We start from the raw sequence: 23,529 nt of genomic DNA, 5'->3' as shown, positions 1-23,529 counted from the left end.
TTGTTTAGGTAGGAAGGATGTTTAGGGTGAATGTTTTGGGATATTGTTAAGGGTTAGGTTTAAAGCTAGGGTTTAGTCAGGTAAGTTTAGGTCTAGCAAGTTTAGTCAGTAGCATACTGTTTTCTATGTATAGACATTCATGCTGTATTGGCCCCATTTTGCCATGGTACAACACAATGGGCCTGATTTATAAAGCTTTTCAAGACTGGAAAGTTAGACTTTCATGGATGAATCTGGGTGATCCAGCCAAACTGAAATGTATTTAGTAAAAGCATTTCCTGTTATTTGGACATTATTTCCAATCATTGACCAAATTGATTGCAGGTTTGTTGGATCGTCCAGTTTTTCCCATGATAGTCTATCTTTTCCATTCTTGGGGAGCTTTAATAAATCAGGCCCAATGTGTGTTATTGCAGCCACGTTGTCACACTCACCTCCACCTCCTCCTCAAGCGCAGACGCCTCTCTCCTGTGCATGCGGGCAGTTCTGACTCTGGGCTTGTCCCTGTTTCCAAGCTTTATCAATTCCGTACAATCCACTGGCCAAACAGAAAATAGCCTCCTAACCATCCCTGGCTATTTATCTAGCTCACACACTGCACTCTGTGTTCGTGCAACGTGTCTCTATTGTGCCGAGACCCTAGTTCTGTTGAGTTAGTTTCTGTTCACCTGGTGCTTAATACAGTGTTTCCTCTGCCCAGCTCCTGTGTTAACCCCTCATTGTTCAGTCTGTTGGTTCCCAGCCAACCTCCCTGTGTTGTTCCAGTGTTCCTGTCTGTATGTGGATATCCCTGTGTCACCTGTGCCTCCTGTTGCTTCCAGTGTCTCCTGTGATCCCTGTGCCCGCAGTTGCCCCTGTCTCACTGGTGTCTCCTGGATCCCTGGTAATTGACCCCTGTTGTGTACCCTGAACTCTCTTGCTTGCTGCCGGCCTCGACCCTGGCTTTCCTCGACTATCCCCCTGCTTTGGGAATTAGTACTGTGTTTTGCCCCCCTTGTTGTGCCCAAGGACCGCAACCTGGCAGTAATGAGCGGCCCAACATCCTCACCATCAGAGGCTCTGGAGAAGGCCTGGTTATGGCTTGGACTCTCCACCTTGGCCCTTCTCGGGGCTCACACCACCTCCATGCAAGCCGTAGCGCCCCCTAGTGGTCCTGTCTCTCTGTGCATGACACTAGTGTATTGAAATAGGAACACTGATGTCAATTCTGATCTTTTTTAAAAATACCTTTTCCTTTGGGGAAACACCTTTGTGTTGTGTATATTCTTTAGATAATGTTTTTCCTGCTGGGAGCTTCTTATGCTGCGTTAGCCTAATATGTATAATATGGTAAAGATTTAATTACAATACAGGTGTTAGTGTATGCACTGGTTTTTGACTGACATTTTGCATTGGTACCTAGCCAAGACCTAGCAATTTTACACTTCATGGTGAAATGTTTTTGACCCGAGATGATCATGAAAATTTGAGTTGGTTGAACTTCCTATTCCAACGCTTTACCCATTAATTTGGAGTCCCCCTTTTCCCAAGCTATAATAAAAACTTCTTTTAAGAGACATCTTTCAACACAATTTTGCAGTGTGATTTGGAGAATTTGTGACATTCCATATTAGCAATTAGGAAGTCAGGCATAAATAAATAAATGACCTGACCTGCAACTGGCATTACAATTCTTTTCAAAGTGTTTAGAAGGGATGAGGTGAGGGCTTTGTCTGACTTCCTTCACACCAAACTTTACAAATCATATTATAAGGGAGCTGGCTTTGTCCACAAAGGCACGGGACAGAAAAAGTCCTTCCCATAACTGTACTACAAGGTTGGAAGCACACAATTGTCTTTGCTTTAAAAAAACATTGTCAATGCTATGTGCTCCATTTTATGCATGTATTGGTATGGGATGACCATAAAGCTCCCACAGGTGTACTGGACAGACATCCACAAACTTTTTGTTCAGAACTTTTTATGTACTTTTTTTGCAAGCTAAACTGTGGCTTTCAGTTTCTGGTAGGCTCAGGGAAATATCCCTGCACTATAAATTATCATGGCAGCTAACTTTTTTTATGTATCTGTAGAGAATAACATAAAAAGTCAGTGCAACATGACCAATGAGCAGCAAGAAAAACTGATGGAATGTACCAAGAAGACTCAGCAGGTGGGTTTGTTTGTTTATCTGGATGTAACTGGAGCCACAGGGTTAGATATTTAAAAAAAACATTGTCAATTGTAAGACACCCATACACATCGACAGGGCTTTTATTTTTACAAAACCTAGGAATAAAATGAGACTCTTGAAGTTTTGACAAAATAGCTATTTTTGGGACATAGTGCCTGTGACAAGTACTCGAATTGCACCCACAATACAAGTATTGTAGAATACCCATTCTTGAGCCTTGAAAAATATATGGCGGATGTTAGTGAATTTAGCATTGTTTATGTGCTAAGAATATATATAAGCACCATTGTACATAAGTGCATCAGTATTTAGTGTTTTTAGTTCTTCATTCTCAGTCCCATAAACACTTGATGAACTTGTCAATGGAGTCCAACTAATGAAGCTTGCAATGGTGATATGTCAACAGTGCTGCACTTCTGAATTTAAAGCAGAGTTGCCATTCCTATGTAGGCTGAGTCTGCTTGCCCTTCAGTGGGATATAAAAAAGTTTTAGGGGAATTTGAATGCTGATTAAAAACCCTATTGCTTATCATGTGACACCTGACCACACCTGGTCCTGCCCAATGCTTTCTATAGTGACAGCACTGCCTCAGCTTCTGAAACTCAGTTAGTTTCAGCTAGGCTAATCAACTCATTAATTGGGAAGAATGTGTGTATAACCATTTGTTAGTTTGTACATTTTTCCTTGTCTTGTTTCAGGCTTTTTTCTGCATATGATTCAAAACTCTTTCTTTTCTAGGACCCATTGTGTTCTATTCTCCAAGTGTCTTTGAAATTTCTGAACTCCTCCTGCCAAACAATTAACATGCAAATCACAAAAGAAGTAAGACTTGTTGTGTAAAATTTTATGTAATATTGTACTAACAAGGGTGGATAAAGGCTTAATGTTAGCTTAGTTAGGTAAACCTACATTAAAGTGAGTGGTTTTGGGAAATGGCTGGCTGATTCCATCACCAATGACCTTGGTAAACCTCCAAGAATCAGACTAGGAGAGCTACATCCAAAGTGCCAAAACTTTCCTTTTTACATTACATTACATGCATACATATACATCAAATATATACCTAAACCCAGGATAATATGTTGGTTACGTTGGTAGGGTACAGTAGTAGTAGAAACTTCAAAACTACTACTTTGGTATCTACAATAACTTATATTTAACTTATATATATACAAGGGGGTCCTGAGAAGTTCCTGGCTTTGCCCCCTTCCAGATGAAATAGAAAAATTAGTGTGGGGGCATATGACAGCCTAATATCTTAGTATGCAACTGTGCAAATATCAGGTATTTGTGATTCCTAAAACTGTTTTTTCTTTTAGTGAAAAACTGTGATGGCAGGGGCACAAGCAAGTTTCACGTCGTTGGAGTTACGGGCCTGATATTTGCACAGTTACATACTAAGATATTAGGCTGTCATATGCCCCCACACTCATTTTTTTATTTCATCTGGAAGGGGGCAAAGCCAGGAACTTCTCAACAGCCCCTCGTATATACTTAACTTATATTCAGTTCTAGGTTGAGCCCTGTGGGTTGTATCACTAACTAGACAGGACCTCTGCAGTGAAAACCCCTGATGGAAATACCTCCAATGTCACAACACATCATAGGGCATCTTAGCTTCCCCCAAAACACAAGGTAGCTAATTCTTCTTATACTTGATGCAATAGATGGGTAGAGTTGGTTTTACCACTGAAGTCATCAAAACTTTGACACCCTACCTGTAAAAATTAGAATATACTCAAGAAGAGATAATTCAGGTCTTGTGAGTTCTTAATAAATTAGTATGTTTATTTTATTTATTTGCTTCTATTGTTGAATTGAATGAACTTGTGTCTTTCTTCAACCTAACTATATAACTGTGTGAATACATTTATTTAATCACCGTTTCGGTTATGGTTGAATGTTCTCATTACAGGAGGCAAAGGAAACACTCAATATAATGGCAGAAAGTATCAACAATGCTCTAGCCAACAAGACAGACTCTTCCACTTTCAACAATGCTCAGACCTCTGAGTTTCTGAATAATATAGAAACTTCTGCCTTGATATCTTTTGCTCAAGCACCTAGGATGCAATATATCAACACTCCCCAGCTAAGTGAGAATCTGTTTAATCTATATTATAATACAAATTCGACTGAATGTTTGGTATTATGTTAAATTTCCACCTTAGGAAGCCCCAATGTCCTACATTCTTTTATGACTGATGACAGGACCTTTTTTTCATTCTTTTTAAGCCACGCTTGCTGCTTAACTAATTTATGGGTGACTGCTTGACCTTGTATGAAAAACAATTATACTGGTATGACTATACTGAATTCAAAGCCAAATTTCCACCCTTGGAGCTTGTTGGCACTCAACCATTGGTGCCAGGTCCTCACTGTTACTGGTCTTGTCTTGTCTAATAATATTGTAACTGTGTAGGTATGCCTTTAGGCCTACAGATGAAAACAATGAATGAATGTAAAGGTAAAAAACACCTGTGCTAACTATAGGCACATTTATGGTAATTCTGATCCCAAGTATAACAGACTTTACATTAGACAGGGCTACAGGTTAAAGCTGATACTCCCTGTCCTTATCTTGATAATACCAAGCAGCTAATATAAAGTCACCTTTTTACCTATCTATCTACTTGTATGTGTGTGTTGCCCACATGAAATGTTATTGGTCATCTGCCTATGGTTTACATCCATGTTTGATGGGCATTTGCTTACATTTGGGACAAAAAAAAGATCAACAAGGTTTTTACCCTTGCTGATCCTTACTGCATTGCATGTCAGGGGGTAATGTGAAGGTGGAGTTGACAAACAAATGTATGCATGCCAACTTTTTAATTAGGAGATGATGTTCAGGTTGAAAGAACCAAAAACATGTAGGAGCCTCCTAAGTCAAATGTTTATGTACTGTGGAGAAAACATTTATCAATGGGAGTTTCAGGTTGGTGATTCAAGCTATGAATATCAAATCTAAACTATAATACAAGGTGACAGAGGGATCAAAAAAAAGTAACAACGATTGAAATACCTAACTCAACTAACTGTCCTGGAGAAAATCTGACTCAGGTTCTTGGTATTGTAAACTACAATAGAAAGTCTGGAACCAGTTTTTTCATAAAAAGTTAAAGTTTTTGAGATACATGCATACCAGGCTCTCAAACATGAAACTAAAAGCCTAAAACTTCAAGCTGAGGAAAAACTTGAAAAGCAAAAGGTCCTTGGGGAAGAGCACGAAGAGCCTCCTCTGATTTCTTGTTCAGCAGCAACAGAAATTTCCAACCAAGTTTTAGAAGCATACCAATTCTTGGTTTTACCTAATGCTAATTATCACGATTTGTCCTGGTAACTGTTGCTAGAAAGTCAGAAAAAATCTAAAGTTGTTACTGAGCAGCAGAAAGAAGATATACCAACAGGACAATCTTTAAGATTTCCTGTTTTCTCTAGGACAGAAAATTGGATGAAACCTATTTTGAAATACAGACAAGAAAAAGAACCTGATAGAAGCTCTAACCATTCCATTATGGTTTAAAATTAAAACATCAATGTTATGTCTGGCATTCCAATTAACAAATAAATGTTTACAGGTTACACTTGAGTTGATTAAACACATATTTTTGACATTATCACGTTCATATTCATCAATTTTTAGCAGTGAAACTTAATTAGTGAAGATATCTAATTGGCTACATAGCTTGTTCATATCTAATTAAACGCTATTGTGTGTGGATTTTTGGATTACCAGATATTTCCATGAAAACCGCCTTTAACATCTGCAATGAAAAGAAAGACCTAATCTTGATGACAGGAGAGGACACTATGAAGGTGCCTTGCCAACTGGTGCCTAGAAAAAAAGGTGAAGTATACCTTGCGTGGCATTTGTCCTGTAGTCCTATTATGTATATGTATGGCCATAAATGTGTCAGTAGGCTGCAGACCTGGCTCAGATAATGCAATACAATGGTTTTTCTTAAAGCTGACAATCTCGAAATTTTAGGTACATCTAAAAAATATATGAAAGGGGTTCATTTATTTGTATCTCGAAAATACTACTGCTACCAGGTACAGACTACTCAACACAACAATTGGAAGTATGTTCCCCTGCATTCTATCTTTCGCCGAGGCTGTGCCTGCATTCATTGAGAAGAGTGTGCGATCCCTGGGGCACTAGAGGTTAATTAATCTCTAGTGCCCAGGAATCACAGAGGATTTCCAGGGCTCCATCATGCCCTTGCGTAAACAGGAGGATTTCCAGGGCAACATCATGCAGCCCTGGAAATCCTCTGCGATTCCTGGGCACTAGAGGTTAGTTAAGGCTGAATATGTTCTTTGAATGCTAATGGTAACTTTCGTAATAGTGATAGAAGTATAGAAATAATTGATGGTTATACAAAATCCTTTCGCCTCTTAGATGGTGCTGTCTTATTAACTTACAAAGACCTGGCATCAAGCATAAACAACAATTTTATCAGTGACGAGAGTGATCTTGAAGACAGTGAATATGTTGAGGTTAACTCAAGGGTAGTATCTGGAGCCATGACAGCCTCCTATGCAAATGAATTCATCCTCCCAGTGAACTTTGCACTTGTCCAAATAAAGGTTAGTTGATATTTTATTCTACAGGTAAACTACAATTCTAACAAAAGATTAGTAACTTTGGTGGAAGTTTGGTGTCATTCATTGACTCTTGACATTTAATTCCAGCCACTAATTCGCTTTTACAAATTGCATTGTGTATTTTGGGATACTAAAAATAATGGCTGGTCGGATGAAGGATGCACAACTGTACACTCAAATCACTCGCACACAACCTGTTCCTGCAACCATCTCTCCAGCTTTGCTGTCATCATGGCCCCAATAGATCTTGAGGTAATGATAATACTTAATAATTAATAATTGCACATCATACAGAATATTGTTAAAGTAAAGCTATTTTGTAAAAATAAGTTTTTTTTGTACATTATGCGATCAATGGTATGTGGAGGCTGCTTCAAATTATTAGGTTCTCGGGGTAGTTATTAAGGGTATTTATAATTCTACAACATACAAAGATATTTTAGACAATATTAGGCCCCCAATCTATAGTAAGAGTTAAGGGAAGCCATTTTTAGGTTCCAGTATGACTATGCACCTTTAAACAAACCCAGCTCCATTAAGACAAGGGTAGATGGGTTCAGCATTGAGCAGCTTGATTGTCCTGCACAGATCCCCTGCCTCAACCCTACTAAACATGGGTTTTGAGTCAGTTCGTTTCATACAACATTAGTTCTTGACCTTAAAAATGCTCTATTGCCTAAATAAGCAAGAATTCCCACAGCACTCCAAAATCTTGCAAAAAGCTTTTGCACATAAATAGAGGTTGTAATACCCCCAATGGAGGTAATTGGGCCAGTCGTGTATTTTGATTGAGGTGAGATGGTCATGTATTTATAAAATTTTGACCATTTAGCATATTATGTAAATCTCAAAGACAAAAAAGTCTTTATCATATGTTTTTAACTATGTACAAAATTTGGTAGTAGAAGTGCCTCTGATACTAAGTAGTGTGTATGAGGCTACAGTGAAAGCAATGCTCCTGCAGTAAATGATTCCTTAGCTATCCGCATTTCATTTATTGGTGCTCCTATGAACCTAGAAAGCCGTACCTTGACCTTGGAGTACTAGGGTTATGTGCACACTTGTCACTGGAAATAATCTTTTGACGTTTCCAGGGGCAGATGTACGATTGGGAGCAGAACACACAGAGCTGTTTTATTCTATAAACGGGTGAGGGTGAACCATGGACACCTTACTTACTTGGATCAAAGAACATTGGGGGACTGTTGCACACATGTCAGATTTTCACGAGAGATGAACATGACCATTAGTCTCCGGCAAGAATAATTTGACATGACGATATAGTCTAACGAAGCAGAAGGAAAAGACATCAGATAAAACAAGATACAAGTTATAGACAGACATCAATGACCCTCAAATCAAATACTTTTCTTCCTACAGGAGACTAATTGCTCAAGAATACATAATTGGAATTTGTCTTGAACTAACAAACCTTATATATACCAATACAAACATCAAAAACAGTGTTTAAAGTTGATTTATATTTATCTTACATATTGCTTTCCTGGTTTATTCCTCCCCATTGATACCATTATTAGATTTCTATGCTTCTTTATGCAATGCAACTGCCTTGAGTAACACCACATGTGATTCTGAGCCTCCAACGGTAAAAATAACTGAAATCCAATAAATTAAGGGGGCAGAATGGGTACAGAACAGTGCAGAAAAAACTAGATGATGCCGGATGTCCTCTGCAGGGAAATATTTTTAGAAATATTTTCTGTAAAATAGAGGAACCAGTTCAACTGTGCTGGATATTAGGTTGGTGTTCATCTATAAAATATAACTTTACTTTCGGGGAAAGTCCAATTATCTTTTTTACCTTCTAAGAAGAAAGAGTCGATCAGTCCCTATCCCATAAATCTATCTTAATATGTGGCCAGGAGCATTCTTCATATCCTCCAGATCATTTTTCTACTTGTATATGATTGTGGAGCTTTCCCTCTATCCTGAATAAGGACAAGTGCTAAAATGCCATCCCCAGAATAAATACATCAAGAATTTGAAGAAAGAGAAACAGAGTGTTTTTTTATTTGTTTAGCATACATTAATAGTTTACTGTTTTTGATGATTTTTCAGTAACATTAAATTGTTAGCAAGCATTACATTACACATACTTTATATTGTATGATGAACATACAAACATATGTTTACAATAATATTTAATTTTAAAAAGAGGTTATGCAAAGTGTATTGATGAACATTATTCTAAAATTTAGTTTATATTGCATGACATCACTACCACTGAGGAAGCCTGCTATGACGAAACGCGTTGGGTATTAAGACAACCGATTGCGTATTGAACACACTCTGTTCATCAGATTATGCTGAATTTCATTGATGATTCAATAGGAATAGTATGTATAGTGCCAAGTTGGCCAATATTTAAATCAATGTAATAGTTTCTAACAATATTACTTTTACTGGTAAATCATCAAAAACAGTAAACTAATATTTGTATGCCATACAAAAAATCTGCCAAATTTTTCCACTGGCCACACCTAGGCAGTTGATGCCAAAAGGCTTTCATAGGGTCCCTATCCCAGCGCCCTCTGTAATGCAAAGGGATCAACTGCACAGATATTTAGCACTTTAATCCTTAAAACTTTATTCATGGCAAGACTAAAACTTCTTTTACTGAAGATGCAAATGCTGTATATATGAATACTATATATATTTTATACACATATAGTTAACGTAGAGTGCTGCGTAATATGTTGGCACTATATAAATACTGTTTAATATTATTAATTATAATAATATATTAAACTAGGGATAAAGATATGCTGAAGTTAAATGTTGAAAAATCCAACTCTGTGAAAACTCTGATATATAAAAAAAATCAATGTTAAGATAGAAATGGAACAATTATGCCAAGTATGGAAACATATCCACTCCGAAAAGCCTGTAGAATCATTGGAGTCTAGACAGAGCATTAACTGATGAGAAACTGGCATGAGAAAAAAAGAGGCTTGTCATATAAGATTTCAGCATTTACTACAGATGTTCAAATCCACAAATATATTGACAGAATAGCAGGAAAAAAAAACAGATTAGGTCCTTTGCTTTTATGGTGATGCTAAAAATGATACACACAGGGCTCAATTCACAAAGCACAAGGATAAGGATCTTTATTTAAGCCATGTGAGTGTCATTTTTAAATCTCATCTAAAAACAAAATAATAATATCAATTCTTTTTTTGGTGTATTAACTTAGTGAAATGAGCCTATAGTCAGTCCTAGGGAGGAATGGAAAGCTGTATAAGTAGCTTTTGAGCAGTAAGAAATGCACCCCGGCCACAAAAAAATCATATTTATTTAGAAAGAGCTTTAGAGTAAGAAGTGAGAATTTTAAATCCAGAAGAATGAACCATATCTGTCAAATATTGTCAGTTTATAGCATAGTTATATCATATTTTAATATTATAAGTATAAGTATATGTGTATATTATAAGTATAAGTATATAATATTAAGTATATAAGTATATGTGATTGATGTGGTAAAGCAGATCCTCAAGTAAATATAAGAAATTTTATTAGATTAGTATGTATTTAATAAATTATATTTTTGTGTGTTTTGTTTCTTTTGCTTGTAATTCTCTGCAGAGCAATGAGGCTCTCTTGCAATACACAAAGCTGATCTCATTAGTATACTGAAGCCCTTAACTTTTCAGACACCCGGTCAGGCAACTGACCCTTTCACCCTTTGCATTTGCCCTACGGAGTGACCGGTGTTGGGCACAGTCCTAAAGAACCCAAGACAAAAAAATTCTGAATTGCAGATTATGCCCTTTTTGTACCTCACTCCTGCTACAGATCCCAAGGTGGCTACTTCTTTTGTCTGCTCCATTCCCCAGCCATGCATGTAACTATTCTCTCCACCAATCCAAAATGTTATAGTTGTTACAGGTACAGGAGGTGATGCAATGGCACCTGTTCCAAAGACAACTGTAAAATTGTCAGAGGACATTTATCTTGGGCAGGAAGTAATGAGAAATCTCCTCAACAGGACACAACCATTAAAAACTGATCAGTATACGCAGAACCTCTTCATTTTTTTTTTCAATACCTTTGTCTTTTCTTTTACAGGAAGATAATATTCTCACAATTATTTCCCATGTGGGGCTGAGTGTCTCGCTTGTTTGCCTGTGCCTTTCTCTGCTTACTTTCATCCTGTGTCGGTCTTTACGGAGCGCTCATACCTCCATCCTGACAGCTCTTTCTGGATGTCTCTTCCTGGCCCAACTTCTTGTTCTGGTGGGTCTTAATCAAACCACAAATAAGGTAATTATCCAATTCAGATTATTCCTAAGACTTTCCATTGATTTATCCTGGATGAACATGCAAAATATTCAATGCAGTCTTTAAATGGGGGCCCAAAAAATGGGTTTTGTACAGGGGCCCCTTGGTGACTACAATCTTTTGGAGGAGAATGGGTTTTTATTTGAGGCACTAGACCAATCACAAGTGATTGGTAGAATCCATGGTCTGACTGACATGTATTTTGCACTGGACAGCTTCTCTGCCTCCCTAAACTTGCAAAAGAAAATGTGAATTTGAAAAGGTGCTGCAGGGGAGGGGGTAAAAGTTCAGTTTATTATCCAATAGAATTAGGAAAAAATAATCAAATCGATTCTTGCTGTTGTTTTCCCACTTTTCCTACCTAATTCTGCAGATTGTGTGCTTTATCATTGCTGTTGGGCTCCATTTCTTGTTTCTCTGCGCATTCTCCTGGATGTCCATTGAGAGCGTGCTCCTCTTCATGACAGTTCGAAACCTGCGTGCCGTCAATTATATGGCCTCACGAAAATCACATTTTCCATTCTTGTGTCTTCTGGCCTTTGGAGTTCCAAGCGTAATTGTGTGGATAACAGTAGCTGTTGGCTTTAAAAAGTATCATTCACCCAAAAAGTAAGTTTCATGGTTTTATTTTGTATTATTCACATAGAGCATTGTTCATTTTGAAGCGGACACTGCCATACAAAAAGATCTACTTATTCACTGAGGACCTTCGTCCTTATGCCAAAATGCTGCACTGCATTTAGAAAACAAATATTGTATATACTTGAGAATAAACCAAGGATTGTTGCCTTTATAGTGCTATTAGAAAAAGAACTTGGAGACAAGAGTTTGTTACACATTTTACATTAGGGCACAGCACCATCTAAAGGTGGTGAACAAGAATGCACTAAAGATTATTTAGGAGGACGTGACGCTAGGTTTATACTTGAGTCAAAGCAGGTTACCCACATTCTCAGGTAAAATATGTACCCTGATTTATAGTCATATTATTTATTTTCAAGTTTATACACTACAAGATGACAATACACTGTGACACAAAATAATTGATATGAAAATCCTCTTTATTTTTCTTATTTCTTTCAGTTGCTGGCTTTCATCAAATCTTGTCTGGAGTTTTCTTGGTCCAGCCTGCTTTTTTATCCTTGTAAGTACACTCAGACCTGTACATTCACTGTCCTATGTAGGAAATCAACCATTCCCTTAGCTTCCTAAGAATCGTGGAAACTCTGTCAACTTACAGGGATGCCACACAAATAAGGAAAATTGTAGAACTGTTAAGAAGTCCTGTGCTGTGCAGCCCTTGGTTACCAAAAAAGTCCTAGGTTTTCTAAGAATTCTAAAAACATTTTTTTTATAAATGTTCAATATATATAAAAGTCTGTAAAAATGAACCCATGCAATAAAAAGCTGATAGGGATTCTAGACCTGGAAGCATAAAGTTTTAGTTGCACCTCTGCTTGATGCTTCTGACTCTGTGATTGTGCCCTCATTGCTGCAGGCGGTGGATAGGGAGATAGGGTTAAGGTCTTTGTCAGTCTCCTACAAACCTCGGTGCAGCTTGTCTGGCACGAAGTGGGGGATATAGAGAAGGAAGATGCATCAGCCCTGGTCCTGGTCACTGCTCTGGTCACTGGGACGAGTTTTAGCTCATGGTGGATCACTCTCATCATTATCTACCACCTCCCCCTGACCAGACCTAATCCCATAATAAGTGCTCTTCCTGCACGCTTTTAGAACCCATCTTCAAACATCCTTCAAGCCTGAGGAGGACTGCCCACAAGCACATGCTGCTCTACCTTCCTAGTATGGTCCTCCTCTTCCTCCATTTCAGGGAAAATTAAGGGTTGGCATCAGTGCATGGAATGTCTTCATTGTCTATCTCTGTCCTCCATCAGTAGCCCCAAGATGAGATGCTGAATTGATTCCTTAGAGTGGTCAATGTTGACTACTTTGGAGAATGCTTTGGATTTAGTATGGCAGAAAGTCAAAGCAGACTGATCATGGCTTACTGGAAATTGGCTGATTTCTGCCTGGGATGTAAAAGGGAAGGAGATGGTTTTAACCCCATTGCTGACCAGCCAACTGGCAGGTGTGCCTGTACTTTTGCAGTATGTGAAGTATTACAGTTTAGTTGTGTTGGAATGAGGAGCCAATTGTACCCATCCACTACCGCACCTAGCACCATTGCCCCTTCCTTTTGGCTTGACTAAGATTTAATTGTGGAATATGTCTAAAATATAGGCTGAGCTCCAACACTTGTTTCCTTAACCACCTGAGCGTTACACTGAGGTCTAGATTTCTGTACCAAAAGTGTTCCACTGTTTTTCATGAAATTTTTTTTTTAAACTGTAGACCTGTAACTTACAGAAATATGTCCGAACAAGGGTCTAGTAGATATTATGAATAAAAAAAATGTTTGAGAAGCCGGCCGGCATCTTGTGTTCCGCCGGCTGGCATCTTGTGTTCCTTTGGAGGGAGTTGTTAACCAGTATACAAACATACTAACTAAAAAAGGAAGTACATTAGGTTGCAATAGGCAGTGATAAGCCTGCAATTATTAGCACACCACTGGCAGTCCTAACACATACATTCTGTGCCAATACACAGAACAGTACATTTGTAGTATGTTTCTCAGAGTTTGAGCAGGTCATCATTGACCTAACTGGCAGAGATTGGTAAAATTGCAGAGTTAGCCTGTCTGCCTGCTTTCCCGCATTGATTTCTGCTCTGAGTTCTACACAGATCTCTCTCTCTCACGCTCTAATTCACTGCACAGCAATCAAAGCTATAGCCATAACACCAAATGTTTTGTGTCTATTAGCAACAGCAGAGACATGCCTTACAGTACAGATGATTGCATTTAAAGGGCATGCGGTCAATACCTCTGCCTTTTAAAAGGGTCTGGGGGGTTTATCATGCAATAAAGGTGGAACACATGTTAGATCCTAAAGTGGTTTATAGACTCCCCTATTCCTCCCCAGCCGCTTATTGCTGTGCTACGGCATTTTGGGACCTAATGGGACGGCAAGTTTTGTGTACCAACGTTTTGGCTGAATTTTCCAATTATTCAAATATAGCTGAACCAAATTATGTGCAGTGTTAGGATGATTTCATGATCACCCCATGTCCAATAAGCAACACTAATATTGGTTCTGCTGTTTCAGTTTATCCCTCTCGTTCTGGTCCTTTTTTTTGAAAACTCTCCAAGATGGAAAAGATAGACTATCATAGGGGAAACTGGGCGATCCAGCAAAACTGGAAGGGATTTATTACAGGTTTGCTGAATCACCCCGGTTATCGTAAGATAGTCTATCTTCTCTAGTCTTAGAGTTTTATTAAATCAGGTCCCTTTTCAGGTGAAACCATTGTCACTGGGTCAGTAACTGAGGAGAAATCTTTGTAACTAAGCTAAAGACAAGCAGTAAAAATATAACAAGGTTTCTAATCTTTTCCCATGTTATGAAATAAAAGCAATTTTGCTGTGTCAAACCGTTTAAATTCAGCTTAATTATGCTTTATTTGTTGTGCAAAGCACTATAAGTCTGTGAAAATGTTCCTGTTTGTGGCATTGCATGTGTTATGTTTCTAAATAAAAATAGGGTACTTCTGCATTTCATGGCTTCTTTTCTCTGTTTTTTGTAAAAATGATGTTCTTGCAGACAAACATAATTCTATTGATCCTCACTGTTCTGCTTCTGAGAACGAGGCTGGCATCTCTAAATACCGAAGTATCCACTCTAAAGAACACTCGGTAGGTTCTTTAATGTACGTTGCAAAGACAAATTACTTTTAGCTCGTTTAGAGGTCTAAAGACCAGCTCCAAGCTAAAATGTATTTTTGTAAAAGGCCCCTCTCAAGTTGTAACAATGAATATAGAAATGATGCATCTCGTGTTAAACATTGTACCTTGCAGTAATAGCTGTCCAATACCAGTAGTCTTCTGTGATGCATCCTTCAATCTGGAAGACTTAGAATCCTCTGTAAGTTCAGGAGACTGAATGATCACCCATTACCCCATTCCTGCTTTACAGTACAGATGATGACATGGTGGTGGGTGAACGTCCCTATCTTTTATGGGGTCTGGGCAGAGGATGAAGATGTCCAAAAAGACACCCAACAGAAACAAAATTGGTATCTGGAGTCCCCTACTCTTCCCAAGCTGCTCATTTTGTTTTCTAGGACATTACAGCATTACAAGTTTAATGTACCAATTAATAATACATCTCATGTTCAACGTCCTACTATGCATTAATAGCTTTCCACCAACAGAAGTCCCAAGTCATTTGTGCTAAATGATGCCTACTATTATTCAGCATAGAAGACTGAGAACCTTCTGTAAGTTTAGAAGGTTCTTGAAATTAACACCCCAGTCTCATTCTTTGCATCACCAAGGGCCGGAAAATTTGTGGACTCTAATGACTAATGGCTGGTCACAGGACTCTAATGTCCTGTAACCAGGAAAAGACTTCTCTAAAAAGTAGGAAATGAAATAAAAGCAAAATATGCATGGGGAGGTTCCAAGGCAAGAGCTGGTGACTGGGGGTCAAAGGATGAGTCTGGAATTAAAATTTAATTGACATGACAATCACAATAATAAAAAATGACAGTGCTTTCTGATTTCTTAAAAAAACAAATGCTCACTGAGAACTAGGGATGAGCGAGAATGCTCAATGACATTCTCGCAAAAATTTCCTTGAACTTCCGAAGGGTCCACAAAAGTTCGGCGAACCGATCTCGCGGACTCATCGGAAGATCCAGGAAATCATTACAGGATGATTCCCATGGCTGCATTGATGAATGTCAATGTGCAATCCCCGGGCACTAGAGGTTAAATGAGGCTTACCCTCATTTAACATCTAGTGCCCGGGGATCGCACACAGGAGGATTCCCGTGTGTGCATTCCTGAATGCAGCCACGGTACTCCTTCTGTCACTGTGCGATCCCCGGGCACTGGAGGCTTGCCCTCATTTACCCTTTACCCTTTAGTGCCCGGGGATCACACACAGGAGGATTCCCATGACTGCATTCATGCAGTCGTGGTACTCCTCCTTTAAGTGTGAGATGCATTAATTCATGATAAGCACAGCCGCGGTACTCCTGTGGTTTTGGATAGAGAATCTCTATCCAAGAACACATAATACAGGGCTTCAAGAACAATCAGCTCCGCTCTCCTGATTGCGCTTGCAGGTCCAAAAAATTTGATCTCGATGGCCGAATTTACACAGACCGCTCACGCTTACATGTTCAGTAAGCAAGAATGGCCTGATTTGCCGCAAAATCGAATTTTAAAATCTTGCTCGCTCATCCCTACTAAGAACTGCAGAATTTTTGGAAAATTGGTAGCAGCATCAATACTGTTTGAATCTTGGTTTTTTGCTATATCATTGGAATATTATACTATAATAACTACATTTTCTCCTTATAAATCTAAACCCCTAAAAAATCCCATCAAGTTTGTTAAAGCATTGTAAAAAATAAACAGTTGCAGCTTTTTAAATCTTCTTTTGATTATTTGGTGATTCTGAACTACTTCAGCTTTCTTCAACTATTTCCTGTTTACATATTTGTGCTCAATCGTAGGTTCCTCACCCTTGCTCTGAACTTCCTGGCCATTACAATTGGTAAACCACACCAATATGCAATGTGTGTCAACATGGCTGCTAGAAGTCCCCACAAAGGCAAATGTAACATCATGAAACTGCTGTAATGGAGACAGCTGTCACCCCATAACAATAAGGAAGAATCATCAGATATTATTTGGTTAACAGCTGTATATTTAAAGTATGCAAACATTTTCTGTAATGACGTTACCATATTGAAGCATATTTGAACATTTCGTTGAAATCAATACATTCCAAGAATTCTAAGAACAGAAGACCTTCAATACATGTTGGCAGAGGAGAGGCTTTTCCTCCCAAACTATAGCTTCTTTCTAAAGAAACCCAACTGTGAGACTTTTAAGATCCAGAAATTATTTACCTGATTTATAAGGTCAATTTGGCTTTAAAGCATATTTCGAATTTTAGTGAACAATTTGAGATCAGATGATGTAGAATTCATAGAACAAGAGTGAATTTATTTCTTTTCCTTCTTTTACCTAGGTTACTGACATTTAAAGCTTTGGCTCAGGCTTTTATTCTTGGCTGCACTTGGATTATCGGCTACTTCCAATTTGCCTCTTTTTCCCAGATAATATCATACATTTTCACCATATGTAACAGTCCTCAAGGGGCATACATTTTCATTGTACACTGTTTGCTCAACCACCAGGTAATATGTTTCTGCTACTGTTTGTAAAATTATATTATATTATTTGACTATGCTTTCATAAAATATTCTAGAACAAAATTCATGGAGGCCTATCTGACATTTAACCAGCAAACATTTGGATTGTTAAAGGTTTTTTCTCAGATGTTGCTTGGCGTAAAATAAATTCTCCCTAAACCCAGTCTGAATAGAACAGCAACTTACTGACTTGACAAGATCCACAGGCAGCATACAACACACAATGCTCCGAGTGGAATCAAAAATCAATGATCTGATTCTCTGTCCTTCTCAGAAAGGGATAGACAGTTAACCAAATATGTTTACAGTTTAGAACCCCTTAAGCTGGTAATGCTTTATGTTGATTTACATTATTGAGAAATATTGCTGGATCATCCAGGTTCTCCCATGATAGTCTAACTTCTCCAGTCTTGAAGAGCTTTATGAACTCTGGCCCATTGTGTTCATACCATAACCAATAGACACTTTCAAGCTGATATAGTACTGATAGGGTTTGTAAACTGCCATCGCCTAGACCAAAAAAAATACAGCTTACATAGTTGATGTTCTTGTCTTTTGTTTTTAATTCTTTCTGAATTATAACCCATAAATAACGAGTATGCAGTGCCGGTGTTCAGCCCCAGTTGTGGTTATCACCCTTTAAAGGATCAACTTTTCACCCGGCAACTGCATTCATTCTTTAGAATGAATTCTGCAATAGCAGTTTACATAATCTCTCAGTATAGACCCAAGATTATTATGCTTTATGTTGATTTACGTTAAATTTTTGTTGTTTATTGTGCAGTGTAGCCAATACTCCACCAAAATACATAGACACCAGGATCATTCTTTTATAAGGAACTGGACGGTCTATATAATGTAGATATATATAAATATTAATTTGATTTTGTTATTTTTATTATGCAGGTAAGAGGAGAGTATCGCAAGTTTTTTAGGCAGAAGAAACAGGCAGCAGATGAATCCACACTTCAAACAATTTCAAGATCAGTAAGTTTTAGGAAAGACAGTTTATATCATTCTTTCATGATCTTTTCATTAGAAACGGCACTTCCTAGACAGGCATCCTATATATTTTGCAAAGCTCCTCCATTCTCCACCCAACCCAATGACCATTGTAAGGTTTGCATTGCTTGCAAAGAATCCATTTGGCATTAAAACCTTCATAAAAAATTGCATGGCCAATGGTGGCAGCATAGTAAAATAGTATAATTTGGACACATGGAAGGTGTCAGCTGGTGAGTGATGTCACCTTGAGAAAGGGGAACTGTGTAAACCAATTAAAACTTTTTTTTTTTTAATGCTTCCCTTTTTCTTTTAGGTTTCTATTGTTTATATTTCTTTTCGGCAAATACTTGCAATGGGAATCCTGCCAGGGACAATGATCTACGTGGAGATTTTCACTATCTTCAGGGAAAAATGAAAAACAGAAAAATAGGCATAAATGTTCCTACTCAATACTCAAACTAAAATTTAGAGTAAAAAGGTAGCAACCTCATCAGCCTGTCCCTATTTCCACCATGTCTCCCCCATTGTTAAATTACTCAACAATAGGAAATAACTACTTCTTCTCAGAATGCAGCACATAATCCTGAGAATCTTTTGTAGGACTGAACAGCGTTATAGTATGTAAGTGATTGAAGAAGGTCAGAAGGTGTCAGAGCCTATACAAATTTTGCATTCCCTGCAGAGGAACCTAAGACCATTTTTCTAGCCTAAATTGCATTCCTGGGTCAGGATTTAAAAGTTTTCCTTAGGTTATTAGGTTAATACGTAAGTAATTTTATTTTTTGCTCCTTCGTTACTAGGTAAACGTGTCCAATATTACCATGCCAATGACCACCACTATCAGTTCTTCAACAGAAAACAAAGCACAGTGGGAGTAATGGACATTTTGGATTCTGTCCATAAGTCAAGCAAGCGATGTAGCACCCCAAAAGAAATGAATACATCAAACTATGGAATTGGAATAGAAGTTTTCATTATTGGGCCACAAGTTATTGTCTGTGTATGTTTTACCTAAACATTTTTATTAACAAGAAACAGCATTTTAGTTATTTATTTGGTTATTTTAGTAATATATTTTAATGATTTCTAATAGGTATGAGCGAATTTTTAAAATTTGATCTAGCGGCAAATCAGGCTGTTCTCGCTTACCGAACATATAAGCGAGAACGGCCTGTGTAAATTTGGCCGCCGAGATCAAATTTTTTGGGACCTGACAGCTCTGCTCCCCTGATTGCTCATGCAGCCCTGTATTATGTGTTCTTGGATAGAGATTCTCTATCCCAGAACACAGAGTACCATGGCTGTGCTCATCATGAATGAAAGCAGCCGTTGGAATCATCCTGTGATCAGTCTCACGGCTGCATTCATTGATGTGCACAGCCGCAGGACTCAAACTAACAGGAGGAGTACCGCAGCAGCATTGATAAATGCAGTTGTGAGAATCCTCCTGTGCGCGATCTCCAGACACTAGAGCTTAAATGAGGGCTTGAATCATCACCTTAAAATATCAACAGACATTTTGTACATCATGAATTAAAGTATTTCTAAAGTTTATTTTGGAGAGTCAGAATTAGGGTTTGAGGTCTGTTCAACCATTCTGGGCCAGAAGTTTGGTTTCAGAACATTCAGAAACTTGAACTGAAGTTTACTTTGCCAACTGCTTGTACATGCTTTACTTTTTGTAAAAAAAACAAAAAAAAACAAAGAAAACAAGACAAATAAAATGGTGTACAATTACTTGAATCCTTGTATTATGTATATTTACAATCATTTTTATAAGCAAATTGTAATCTAATAAAAATCCAGATATAAATTTAGTTGTTGTTACTGTTTTTTTCTAAATAGATTAAGATCACCTTATTTTATATATCAATATAAAATCTTTACATACAAAATATTTAAGGTAATAACACACTAAATAAAGAAGTTTGCATATGAAATAAAAAATTCCTTTTTTTAATTCCCAATTTATCTTTCTGACTTCGTAATTTGTTTTTACAGAAAAGGTTTACAACTAATTATTTTATTTTTCTGCTCTCAAAATAAGTATTAATTTGAATTCTCTTTGTAGGTGGGCTTCATTCAGGTGTCTCCCTTTAAATCCAAATCGACACAATCCCATTGTCAGGAATAAATTATTAAATAAACCCATATGATGGCTTATTAAAATGGTAAATTTCTATTTTGTATTAGGTAAATATAGTCATGGAAATGTCTATGGACATTTTTTTGTTTTATGTTGTTCCAACAGAATACCAAACCCTATTAAAAATGTTAGATACATTAAGGAGAACATTTCTCCTCTTCAGGCTTCTTTCTTAATTTTTAATATAAATCAATATTATTCATATACATTTAAATTATATATATAATTTAGATCTATATTTATCAAAAACATTTACTGCATCTAAAGGTACCAATCTTAGTGCATGGGTCACTTTGCTGATGACCTGTAAAGTGACTTCTTACTAACTTATTTTGGAGCAATTTAAATATTCTTTATACAGTCTGGGGATAATTACAAATGTATTTACTAATAGTAAATAGTAGTGAGTAGTGACCACATTTTTGACATATCTATTTCAATTTTAAATGCCTTCTAGAAAATCTAATGAATAATCTTTCTTTTTCCTTAGATTGATAATTTACATTTGAAACACAAATTATTTGATGTTTAGTTTTCAAGTTCACTCTTCAGTTTGTCTTTGAATTTTTTAAATCAGTAGGATTTGCACTAGTGGGAAATAAAAAGTGTTACCTGCAGTGGGTTTCTGGGAAAGACTGGATGACGAAGTATGATTCTCTTGTACATTTACTTCTATATCCCCTAATAAATGTACAGTGCTGTTTAATATGTTGGCTCTATATAAATCCTGTTTTTTAATATTAATAATAATATTAAAAAAGAAGAATAAAATGGACTAAAAGAAAAAGAATAAAAAGACTAAACTGTAACAACCCATCGTACATTTTAAATGTAAAGAATTTGATTGAAATTTTAGCATAAAGTAGTCCAAGAGATGTCCAAAACCTGACTAGCTAAAGAACACGTGATCAGTGTATAAGTTGATATTCAAAAACCCAGCATCCTCCGGACCTGAGGAGTGCCGGATTCTTGAAAATTGCAGATTTTTAAAAGCTATACTTACCTACACACACAGACTGGCATTCCACTCGCAGCACCTGCGGACATCTGGCACAGTTCCAGGGAGCAGGCAGCAGGGACGTCTCAACGTGTATTTAGTTTAGCAAGCAAGCTAACAGCTGTTTCTGCAGAACAGCGCCACAAAACATTAGAGGCCAAACAGTCTACTGCAGTCCCTGAATCGAACATGCAATCTGAAATTCATGAACTAGGATTATCGATGGCCAGTTTTTTCAACCTGTACCTACATTACATATACAAATACAGTGTGGAAGTACACTGGGGCATATGATGACCCCACAGCCACACCTTTTAATGTGGGGGCAAAACATATTATTCAAGGTGCCTAACAGTTTTATGTGGTATATTTTTAATAAGTTCTAATATAAAATCTTACTTCAACATTTTATATTTTTCTTGTAGAATTTTTCTGACTGTTTCAATGGCTTTTATATGTGGAATATTCAGGTAAAGGGCTTTTATGTTCACCACTACCTGAAGGGATGATGTTATTTTTTAGAAGTACAGAAGTAGAGAGAAATACAGAAATTTTTCTGGCTTTTTTGATAGATGGCAAGTGGGATCAGAATGAAATATCTGTTTTTTTAAGAGTAGGACCGAAATTTTTCTGCCTTTTTTGCTAGTTAGCAAGAGGTAGATTAAAAACTGTACAATCTGTATATTTCAAGATATACAGAAGGCTCCTAACCTCTCTCCCTGCTTCTTTCTCTGACACAGAACACAAGATGGAGTGACTAACCCCTCCCTCCTTCCCTGTATATATGCCAGTGCTCAGATCTCTCCTGATTGGGCTGTTGGGCCTTGCTGTGTATCCTGGGAGCAAATAATTTGCTCTCAGCCGCTCCATATCCCCAGGAAATAGTCGCCATTCCCACCCCCTGATTTTTCCCTTGTTTGTTCGGCGAGAACACGGCGAAATGGCTCATGGCGAATTACAAGGCCGTTCTCGCTTAAATGTTCGGTAAGCGAGAACGTCCCGATTCGCCGCAAGATTGAATTTACAAATCTCACTCGCTCATCCCTAATTGTCAAAAGCTTGGTGTATATACTTTATATAATTGTTTTAAATATGGTACAACACTACTAAGAATTTTTCAAAATTTTTAAAAACTTGTTGAATGTCTAATCCCCTTCAGCCTCCCTGACTGAAAGTTTTTATAACTATATCCTTGCTATTTTGTGATTTTTCAAGTGCCTGTTGATAGCACATTAACAAATTTTGTGGCTAAAGTCTATTCTCAAAATCTATACTTCCTTGTTGGACAAATGCAAAAACTTAGCATTTTGCTGAATATTGGGAAAAGTGTGAATTTATTTATCCACAGGCTGCCCTCCTGTGGTTTTAATTCAGCTTTCCTCTGTCATAGAAGGCTCCCCTACATGATTCATTTTCATGTAATATTTAAATAAGGTTCTTCAACGATCTAAAGTCTTCTGTTGCATACTGGTTAAAAACTTGCTGAACAGATTTATTGTTTATCAAAAATTATGATGTTGTGTTGGCTTACGAAGTACAGGCTGAAGTCAATTTCTGTACAAAGTGTTGAAGAGGCAATATCAACTGTAATGTTTTTAACATACTAAATTTGCAGTGTTTTAAACACTTTTTTTTACCTATGATGCCTTAAAGTGCTAACATTTTGGAGGTATTCATACACAAACAGTTATACTGAATGCTGTATACCCTATGCCACACTATGAAACAAATTCCATGGCTGGATTAGCTACATAGTTGCCATGTGCCCAGATTGTGTATCCCAGGACAGAGTGGTAAAGGGTGGAGGGTAATATTACTGTCACTCCCCTCAAATACAGGGGGAGAGGTTAGTATTAGTGTTGGTGTTTGAATTCGGGTTGTCCTTATATTAGACCTGAAAATGGCTGTTCGAATTCGGGTAGACCCGACCCGAAAAAAACGAGATTCGATGGCAAAAATTCGGATAGAAAAATGTAAAAAAAAGTGTTAAAAAATAAAAATTAATGTTA

At 37.4% G+C, this 23,529-nt stretch overlaps 1 protein-coding gene across 8 annotated transcripts in view; it reads left to right on the top strand.

Moving 5' to 3' along the window:
• LOC140323000 (adhesion G protein-coupled receptor E3-like) overlaps nt 1–20,194 on the top strand; it is a 35,614-nt gene extending 15,420 nt beyond the window's left edge. For 5 of the 8 annotated variants that reach the window (XM_072399694.1, XM_072399693.1, XM_072399691.1 and 2 more), the window contains 13 exons: nt 2,073–2,152; nt 2,913–2,996; nt 4,090–4,270; nt 5,914–6,024; nt 6,580–6,767; nt 6,873–7,037; nt 10,875–11,069; nt 11,461–11,696; nt 12,171–12,231; nt 14,747–14,838; nt 17,189–17,357; nt 18,279–18,359; nt 19,178–20,194. In XM_072399694.1, the coding sequence (XP_072255795.1) occupies nt 2,073–2,152; nt 2,913–2,996; nt 4,090–4,270; nt 5,914–6,024; nt 6,580–6,767; nt 6,873–7,037; nt 10,875–11,069; nt 11,461–11,696; nt 12,171–12,231; nt 14,747–14,838; nt 17,189–17,357; nt 18,279–18,359; nt 19,178–19,255 (1,721 nt within the window). In that variant the 3' untranslated portion in view covers nt 19,256–20,194. Of the gene's footprint in view, nt 1–2,072; nt 2,153–2,912; nt 2,997–4,089; nt 4,271–5,913; nt 6,025–6,579; nt 6,768–6,872; nt 7,038–10,874; nt 11,070–11,460; nt 11,697–12,170; nt 12,232–14,746; nt 14,853–17,188; nt 17,358–18,278; nt 18,360–19,177 lie in introns of those variants that run through there. The other 3 variants (XM_072399695.1, XM_072399696.1, XM_072399697.1) reach the window with 3 other exon arrangements.
• The last annotated feature ends 3,335 nt before the right edge of the window (nt 20,195–23,529 follow it).

Source organism: Pyxicephalus adspersus, chromosome 2 (assembly GCF_032062135.1).
Source record: "Pyxicephalus adspersus chromosome 2, UCB_Pads_2.0, whole genome shotgun sequence".
Taxonomy (NCBI): domain Eukaryota; kingdom Metazoa; phylum Chordata; class Amphibia; order Anura; family Pyxicephalidae; genus Pyxicephalus; species Pyxicephalus adspersus.
This window is presented reverse-complemented; position numbering and strand designations above follow the sequence as displayed.